At 41.8% G+C, this 9,864-nt stretch overlaps 1 protein-coding gene across 1 annotated transcript in view; it reads left to right on the forward strand.

The window, feature by feature from the left end:
• FYB2 (FYN binding protein 2) overlaps positions 1 to 9,864 on the forward strand; it is a 20,087-nt gene extending 10,223 nt beyond the window's left edge. The window contains exons 5-6 of the mRNA XM_044676363.1: positions 6,491 to 6,557; positions 9,650 to 9,864. Coding sequence (XP_044532298.1) covers positions 6,491 to 6,557; positions 9,650 to 9,661 — 79 coding nt within the window. The 3' untranslated portion in view covers positions 9,662 to 9,864. The remainder of the gene's footprint in view (positions 1 to 6,490; positions 6,558 to 9,649) is intronic.

Raw genomic sequence — 9,864 nt, forward strand, 5'->3', positions numbered from 1 at the left:
AAGAGAAGAGAAGAGAAGAGAAGAGAAGAGAAGAGAAGAGAAGAGAAGAGAAGAGAAGAGAAGAGAAGAGAAGAGAAGAGAAGAGAAGAGAAGAGAAGAGAAATGAATACATTCTCTCAAGGATCTCACAGTCTAATGGGGGATAAAACTTATAAATAGCTATGTACAAACAAGATATATATGGGATAAACTGGAGATAATCAACAGAAGGAAGGCCCTAGAATTAAGGAGAATTGGGAGAAGCTTCTTGTAATATGTAGGATTTTAGCTGGGACTTGAATCTATGTCAGTAATGGCAAACCTTTTACAGGGACAGGAGATGTCCTCAAACACAAGTCCAAAGGGGAAGGAGAGCACTCCAGCCCTGCTTCCTCTGGCTTTCTAGTAATGAACTCTGGCAAACTTTGTACTGGGGCAAGGAGGCTAATGGACATGCCCACAGAGAGGGCTCTGAGTGCCCCTTCTGGTACACATGCCACAGGTTCGCCACCATGGATCTATGTTATTCAAAGTTATGTGAAAGGAAAAATGGAGGCAGGCATAAATAAGAAGCAGGAAGACTAGTTCAGAGGTGATTTCCTTTATCAAGATGAGTACGTGAGATGAGTTGAGGGCCCAGAACCAACATGGTTGTTTTTAAAGTGGAAAAGAACCAGATGTAAAAAATATCAAAGAGAAAAAAAATTGGCCAGAGTTGGATTATAAAGTGAGGTCTAGGAAGAATCAAAGATGACTCTGAAGTTATGAAGTAGTGATACTGGGATGCTGGTGGCCCCACCCTTAAGAGAAATTAGAGAAAGGGTTAGGTTTGGAGGGACAGATGAGAGCTCAATTTTGGACATGGTGGATGAATAGTATCATTGAAATATTTTGAGATATTCGACAAAGATGGAAGCCAGATATAGAGATTTAAGAATCATCTCCATTTCTATGAAGTATAGACCCTGAAAGAATTCAATTCATTCACAAGCATTTACTAAGCACCTACTATGTGTAGAAATCCATGGAAGTACATGAGATCATTAAGGGATAAATCAGATACAGAAGAGAAGGGGGTCAAAAACAAGACTTTGAGAGACATCTCCATTTTAAAGGAAGAAGGATGAGGAAACAGCAAAGGTGACCCAGAAGGAACAGGGGAAAGGAAGGGAACCATCAAAAGGCAGTGACACAAAAACTCAAGGGGGTGAGGACATTGAGTAGGAAGAACAATGTGATCTCCATCATCAAATGTTGTGGAGACGTCAAGGAAGAGGGAGAAAGGAATGAAGGGCAGTGGATTCAGGGGTAAATAAGTTGCTATTGATCAGGAGAAGAATGATTTCAGTAGATCAGGGGAAGAAGGAAAGGGTTCAAAAGTCAAATTATGAAGATCTGAGAAGTGATCAGGTGATGAGAAAGTAAAAAAGGAGGGGGTAGCAAAAAGAATTTTTTGGAGAGGGATGGAGAGAACTTAGTACACTTGTAAATGAAGGTGAAGGCTAACAGAGCCGAGAAGGGGAGAGATTAACAATACTTTAGAGGAAATGATTGAAGCTTAAGAGTAGGAAGGGTCCTAAGAGATAAAGTCCATGCCTGTCTTTCAGCATGAATCCTTTCTACAGCATCTTCAGGGATCAGAGCCTGGTGAAGACATTTGAGTTCTCCAGGCGAAATTTGGAAAGTGTCCCCTGTGTGTCTTAAATCTTCACAGTAACACACATGACTTGACATCACAAAATAAATACCTCCATATCATGAAGAATGGAATTCTATTAGCATTAAAGATGTTTGCATTTCTAAAAGAGAGCCTTGTGGGATAGCAAATGGAGGGCCAGACTCGGAGTCAAGAAGACTTGGGTTCAAATTTCACCTCTGACAATACTATTGCTATAATGGCTCTGACTTAGTGACTTCCTTTCCATTTTTCTCAAAAACCTCCCTAATGTGGAAATTCTTAATCTTTTTATTTCATAGATCCCTTAGGCAGTCTGGTGAAGTCCATGAACCTTGTCTCAGAACAATGCTTTAAAATTCATAACATAGTACATAGGATGATAAAGAAAATCAATTACATTGAAATAAAGCTCTCAAAATATTGTAAAAGTAAATTTCTGCATCCCAGATTAAGAGCCCCTCCCTAGAACTGAACTCCCAAATCAGAGATAATTTGTGATCTGCACTGATGGAAGCTTTCATTTAGGAGCTCCCTGTGCTGATTCAAGCAGTCCAGGCCTAACTATGCCAAGCCAGTAATTCAAGCTAGAGGACCAGAGTACAATATGTTGCCATTGAAACCAACTTTATTGATAAGGTATTTAAAAGAATACTGATTCAAATTAAGACACGCGTGCCTTCTTCCTTCAAAGCCGTCCCAACAAAGAACCAGCTAGCTCAGAAAGGCATGCTTGGAAGGCAACAAGAGCTCAAGGCAAGCTTCTGACTCCAATTTCACAGAGCTGGGTGTTTCTCTACTTCAGGTGGCAAAAGTGTCCCAGTGCCCCCTAAAAGAATCAGCCCGGCATGTACCACCAGAGCCACAGGCCACCGTGAAAGGCCAAGAGTGAGGGAGCAGAGGCAGAGGGGTGACAATGGTCCCACTTTTAGTGGAAGGACCTAACTTTCCACTCACTGGAGCCATCCTGGCATAGCATCAGAAGCACCAACTCAGAAGTGCCACACAAAGGGCTTCCACTCTGATGAAGCTCCAGATCTTTGGCAAGGTCATATGTCTGTCTCTAAAAAGCTCTATCTGAAAGCTTCCCAAGTTGTCCCTGAGACAGCGAACTCTTAGTCTGATCTCTGCAGGCAAGACTCTTCTCTGAAGGTCTCGGTGAATTCTCTTCCCTCCGAGGGAGACAACCTACTCCATTATTGGACCTTCTACCAGCTAGGAAGCCTTTTCTTCTGTTGAGTCCAAATCTGTCTCACAATAGCTTGCTTCGTTGTCTTCACTCTGCCCAGCAGGCTACATTGAACAAATCTGTCTACCAAGAGAATGGCTGTCTTATCCTCCCAGGTTCCCTCTTTCCCGGGCTAAACATCTCTGACTCCTTCAGCTGAGCCTCCATGAACAGATTGCATGAACCGCATGCCCTTCACCACATTGGCCACCATCTTGACGAGTTCCATTTTGTAATAATAATCAAAATCAAAGCCTCCCATGAAGATGGAGCATTAAGGCTGACAAAGGATTTTCTTCCCCCAAAATCTACGATATAGATCAGGCAAATTCAATAATAGAATTCTAATTCAAAATTGAATTACTAAGAGCCTACTATGTGTTGAGAACTACGCAAAGCACCAAAGTTAAAAAAAATCAAAATCAAAACTATCCCTTTTCTCAAGAAACTTTTATTCTATTTGGGGGAAATAATACATGTCCAGATCAGTAGATATCAAATGCAGACAGAGAAATGCCAAGTCATTTGTGGTATAGAGAAGGACCCCACTTAAGTCCATTTGAAAAAGAGGCTGAAAGTGTTAGATCACTTGCTCATGGTCTCAGCCAAGATTCTAGATGTGGTTTGGCAACTTGCAGTCCAATGGCCTTTCCTCATGCGCCATATTGGTTGATTCTACATTGTCTACTAGAGAAATAAACTCAAAGGCGGGATGTAAATGAGCACTGAGAGAACTCCTAAAACAGCTTGGTGGTTTGATCCCCTGGCATACTCGTGGCAGGGTGGGGGCTGGGGGGAGAGCAGCGGTTATCGAGGTGGGATTTGGGAGGTAAACCTCTTACCTACTCCATTGCTCTAGCTGGGAACAATCTCTCGGTGGCTTCATAGTGGAAAAGTTTCTTGTGCAAGTTATCTTCCAAACAAGTTATCTTCCAAATGGCTATGATGGCTGCTTTGCGAAGTGATGCTGAGAAGAGCCCGCTGGGGAGCCCCTTGGGAGGAGATCCCACGTCAGGCCAAAGCAAATACAGACTTGGAAGATGGCATCGAATCCCCTTTTCCTGACGTTTATTTTCTCTGGGCTCAGACTTGATGTAATTTATTTTTCCTTAGGTGGAAAGATGGATTCATGAGTTGGAAAAGCAGTTTTCTGTTTTAAATTTTAAATGTTCTAGTCATTGAAGTCTCTGTGTTTATGTGTTTATATCAAAGAACAGCTAGACATTCACGGATTGGGGAGTGGGGGGGACACCTAGGTCATACCTAAAAGGCAAAGAGTTGTAAAGGCTTTAAATTAGAAACAAGCTTTTCATTGATTATATAGAAGCATTTTTTTAAACCCTCACCTTCCGTCTTAGAATCAATACTATGTATTGGTTCTAAGGCAGAAAAGTGGTAAAGGCTAGGCAATGGGGTCAAGTGACTTGCCCAGGGTCACACAATATAGAAGCATTTTTTGAGACAGATTCAGTCATTTTTTAATCATTTCTGATTTTTTGTGACCCCAGAGGGTTTTCTTAGCAAAGATATTGGAGCGTTTACTATTTCCTTCAGCTCATTTTACAAATGAGGAAACTGAGACAAGCAGGGTTAAGTAATTTGCCTTGAGCTGTATAGCGAAGAAGTGTCTGAGGTCAGATTTGAACTCAGGAAGATGAGCCTTCCTCACTCTAGGCCTGGCACTCTCTCCACTGCTCCATCTAGCTGTCCTAGAGATAGGTTACTAGCATGTTGATCTAACAAAAAATAATAATAATAATAAAAGCAATTATCTTGGAAATGTGGAAAAGAATTGGAAGACAAGGATATTTAGGTCTAGTTTCAATTTTCCTCCATTCTACTTACTCAACATGACCTTGAGCATTTCATTTCCTTCATGACCTTACTTTCCTCTTCTGGGAAAAAAAAAAAAAAGAAAGAAAGAAAGGATAGACTGTTTGATCTTTCACCCTCCTTTTTTTTTTTTTTTTTTTTTTTTAAGCCCTCACCTTCCATCTCGGAGTCAATACTGTGTATAGCTACAAGGCAGAAGAGCGATAAGGGTAGGCAATGGGGGTCAAGTGACTTGCCCAGGGTCACACAGCTGGGAAGTGGCTGAGGTCAGATTTGAACCCAGGACCTCCCATCTCCAAGCCTGGCTCTCAATCCACTGAGCTACCCAGCTGCCCCCTCCTCCTTCTAACTAAAGATCTGTGTTTCTAGTAAATGTAAAAAAAAAAAAAAGCCAGTTGTTTTTTTCAATTTTAAAATTGACGGAATTTTTGAAATGAGAGATTCTGTACATCATGAGATGACGGTATCTGACATTCTGTAGCTAAAGGAACTTCTCTGAACCTCAGTTTCCTCATCTGTAAATGGCAATAATAAAAGTAAACTGATCATAGAGTTTTCATGACCAGGTATGGAAAGGCACTCCACAAAGCTCCCAGAACTCCATTAAAGCCAGCTGCTATGATCATTGTAAAGTTACATATCAATATAATTTTATCAGGCTGCTTAGATTTGTCTTAAAGCCGCAGGACTGCAGCAGGCTACGAGACCTCTGTGGTCAATGGGCTGAGAACATATAAATGATCATAAGTAGGAACCTCAAGGATCATCTAGTTCGGCTCTTTTATTTTACAGATGGAGGAACTGAGGCACTGAGCAGTGAACTGTCACTCAGCATCATAGAGTTAGTGCTGGCAGGAATATCTGAGCTCATTTAGTCTAAGCCTCTCATGTATACAGAGGAGAAAATTGAGTCCCACAGACACGGGTGACTTTTATCATTTGATGACTGGCCTTTCAGTGAGGAGTCTCTAGAAATTTAGCCAGGCTGGTTTTTAAAATGACCCTGAACCAGGCCTATAGACAGGAGGCTCTGGGTTCAAATGTGGCCTCAGATACTCAGATATGTGACCCTGAGCAAGTCACCTAACACCCATTGTCTATCCTTTACCACTTTTCTGCCTTGGAATCAATGCACAGTATGGAGTCTAAGATGGAAGGAAAGAGTTTAAAAAATAAATAAATGGGGGGCAGCTGGGTAGCTCAGTGGAATGAGAGTCAGGCCTAGAGATGGGAGGTCCTGGGTTCAAATCTGGCTTCAGCCACTTCTCAACTGTGTGACCCTGGGCAAGTCATTTGACCCCCATTGCCTAGCCCTTACCACTCTTCTGCCTTGGAGCCAATACACAGTATTGACTCCAAGACGGAAGGTAAGGGTTAAAAATAAATAAACAAATAAACAAATAAACGAATAAATGACCCTGAACAGGTCACTTAACCTTTGTTTGCCTGAGTTTCCTCATCTGTAAAATGGAGATAATAAAAATACCTACCTCTCAGTGCTGTTGTGAAGATCAAATGAGATAATACTAGTAAAGTGTTTAAGCACAGTTCCTGATGCATAGAGTCAGAATTAGTTATAATAATTCTATTACCCATTTTTGGCTCCCTGTGAGAATCCTCCCTAATGTAGGCAGGCCTGCCAGAGCTTGTTCTCAGATAAAGCTCTGGGAACATCAAGAGGCACACCAGAAGGATCCAAGTAGAAGGCTCAGCTGGTAGTTAATAAAAACCTGCACCACTCATCCGACCTTTTCTTTCTGCCATTTGTCTCCTAGACCCTTCTTCAAAAGCAAGAAACACAAGATAGAAAAAGATGAAAAAATGTTTCGAGAAAAACTTGAGGTATGTTGACCCTTTATGGATAATAGATATCCCAACATGCAAAGGAGCTGTGAGAGAGGAGCTCACGGCCTCCCCAAGAGACGGCCCCCATCCTACGACTCCAGAGAGAAGTCTTAGGGAGTTCCTTGACAGGGATGGAGTGACTTGCCATGGGTCCCATAGCCAACGTGTGTTAAGGTTGATATTTGAACACAGATCTTCTGGACTCCAAAGCAATATTATGTGGCATAAGCTCTAAATGAGAAAAGTCAGCATGATTAAAGATAGCATTGAGTATCTGGTGTATGTCCCATGAGACCAAAATGATACGTATGGGCCCCCAGGGTTAGCTAACACATGATGTTCTTAACTTTTTACTGTCCATTGCATTATATCAGGGAACCCATCATCCCTTGCCCCAGATCACTTCGGCCCAGTAGAACACGGTAGGGATGGGATTGGGAGGGCAGGAGGGAAATAACGTGGTTCACAGTCAAGCTAAATGGACATACCTAGAAGCTTTAGGAGAAAAGCTTATTGGACAAGACTGCAAAGCATTAGCAAGAGCCACGACCTTGTGAAAACTTAATCACCTGAAATCCAGGGTTTGGAGCAAGGTGGGAAGAGGAGGATGAAGGGGGAAAATTGCTCATCTGTTATCCAAAAACCTTAGAATAGAAAGGATCCTCAGAAGACATCTAGTCTAACTCCTGGAGAGCACTCTTGTCTGTAACATTCCCCAATCTAGTCTCTGAAGATCTCCTGAGAGAACCATTGCCTTCTAGTTCAGGCCTTTGTCACCTCTTACCTAGACACCTGTAATAACCTTCTAAATGGTGTTCCTGCCTCCAATCTTTGCCCACTCCAATCCATTCTTACCAAGGTAAGTTTTCTAAAGTCTAGTTAAGTGTAGGAAACTCCACAGACTCCCAACTCCCACCCACTCCCCATGTTCAGGTATAATGCCCTCTACTTGACACCGAAAGCTTTTCCTAACTAGCCCCCTACCTCCTTTCTAACCACTTATCCCTTAGTACCATCTGGGTACTCTTTAATCCAGATATATTGGCCACCAAACTCCAGACCCACATTCAAGCTTTTCTTCCAGTTGTCCCTTATGGCCCTTCTGATCTGTTCCCTCACCTGTGGCTTTCCTCAAGACTCAAGACAAAGCCCACTTTGGGCAGGAAGCCTGTTTTAGTTCCCCCAAGCATTAACACCTTCCTCTTTCACATCGCCTTCCCCAACTCTGAATAACTCTTGTATATAACTATTTATATATATAACTATTTATGTATATAAGCTTCTTTCTTAGAATGTACTCTCCCTGAGGGCAGGGGCTATTTTTGACTTGTTAGTAACTACATTGTAATCACTCAATAGTGGCTTCTTGCTTCTTAACTGACTTTCTCTTGAACCCATTCCACTCGTGGATAGCTTTAGTAGAGAGTTTTTTCATGACATGAAGTCTAAATTTTCTTCTTTGCATCTTCCACCACATTATTCTAGGGTTCTCTGGGACCAGGCATAACAAGTCTAATTGCTTTTCTTAGAAACAGCTCTATTGGGGGGCATCTAGGTGGCTGAGTGGTTTGAGAGCCAGGCCTAGAGACAGGAAGACCTGGATTCAAATCTGATCTCAGACAGAGATGGGTGACCCTGGGCAAGTCACTTAACCCCCACTGCCTACCCCTTACCATTCTTCTTGGAACCAATACATAGTGTTGATTCTAAGATGGAAGGTGAGAGTATTACTAAAAAAAAAGAAACAATTCTTCAACTATTTTGAAGACTGCTATGATCCCAGTTCATGACCATGGCTTCTCCTAGAGGCATCAGAAGCTGAAGGTTTCTGGTGAGATGCCACAGCAGTGAATTCATCCTGTGTATGGAAGAGGAACATAGAGATCTTAAACTTTAACCTAACCCTTCCTCATCATTCCCCACCCCTCACTAAATATAATTGGTAATACTTGGCAAAGCTGCCATCCGTCCTTGGATGCTTCCATTTACAAACTGTAGCAGATTTGGGTTGCCACTCTCAAAATAAAACTCTTTGTAGATGAAAATCAATTTTATACTCAGTATAAGAGCTCCCAATTGGTGTAACTGGGACTCTCTACAAACATGGCAGATACATGGAGTTCTTTTCAGTATGAAATTCTCTGCAGCCAAGTTAAACTATGTTATAATAATGCTTCACATTTGCATCATGCTTCACAATTTGCAAGGTACTTTCCCTTGGTTTAACTGGCATTGAACCTATTGCCACATCACAGGATGATTTGCCTCCATTTTAGAGATATGGAAACAAAGAGCTCATGAAATGGGTTGCCCTGGATCACACAGCTAGCAAATGGTTGGATACCAAGTGCATTCTCCTCCATTCACATAGCTACCACTCTAGTTCAGGGCCTCTTCTCCTATCCCTAGACTGCTATGATGGCTTCCTATTGATCACTCCATTTCCATTCTCGCCACTTTTCCATCTGTCCACCATATTGCCAAAAACAATCTTCCTGCGTCACAGCCTTTATAGGCCCTCTACTTCCTCTTGGATAGAAGAATCCCTTAGTCTGGACATTTAAGTGACTTGCCCCACGGGCCACAGCCAGTATGTATTTGTACAAATATTCAGGTGTACAAGGCTAGATAACTATCAATAATGGAGCCATGTTGTTCCTCAGCAACCCTACTTCATGATTGGAAATCCTTTTTGTTATACTCTGCTTGCCCATCCTGGGCAGTTTTATAAACCTCTGATCATGAGGAAGGCAGAAGTAACTAAGCGACATCCAAGCTCTCCTTTCCTACATAGTGATGTGTGTCTTTCCACAGTAAATGCTCCTTTGATATGTAGGAGTTAACTGATCTTCTCATGTTGGATAAGGTGGTTTGATCCTTCTACTGCAAAATAATAGCCATTTCAATAAAAATTCCCCAATGAAAGTGATACACTTTCTAGATGAAAATCAACTTTCTACTCAGCAGAGGAACTCCCAATTGGTGCAACTGTGACTCCCCCCCTAACATGGCATATAAGTGCTGTTGTTTTTTTCCTACTTCCCCAATGTTCATAGCTTATAATTCTATATTCTTCTTTGGTTATTTAGATACTCCTATAAAACAGTTCAGATATCTCAGGACATCAAATTCAAGAAAGGCCAAAAGGAGGACAAAGAGAAAAGTGTTCTGAAGAATTTCTATCACTACAACAAAAAAGTTTGGCATCTGAGCACCCACCAAAGGCATCCAAAAAACGTTAGGGGCAGACCTTGAAGATTGATTGGGAAGCATGACTTCCTGATGAATGGATACCAAAGATAGA

The sequence above is a fragment of the Gracilinanus agilis genome, chromosome 4 (assembly GCF_016433145.1).
Source record: "Gracilinanus agilis isolate LMUSP501 chromosome 4, AgileGrace, whole genome shotgun sequence".
Taxonomy (NCBI): Eukaryota; Metazoa; Chordata; class Mammalia; order Didelphimorphia; family Didelphidae; genus Gracilinanus; species Gracilinanus agilis.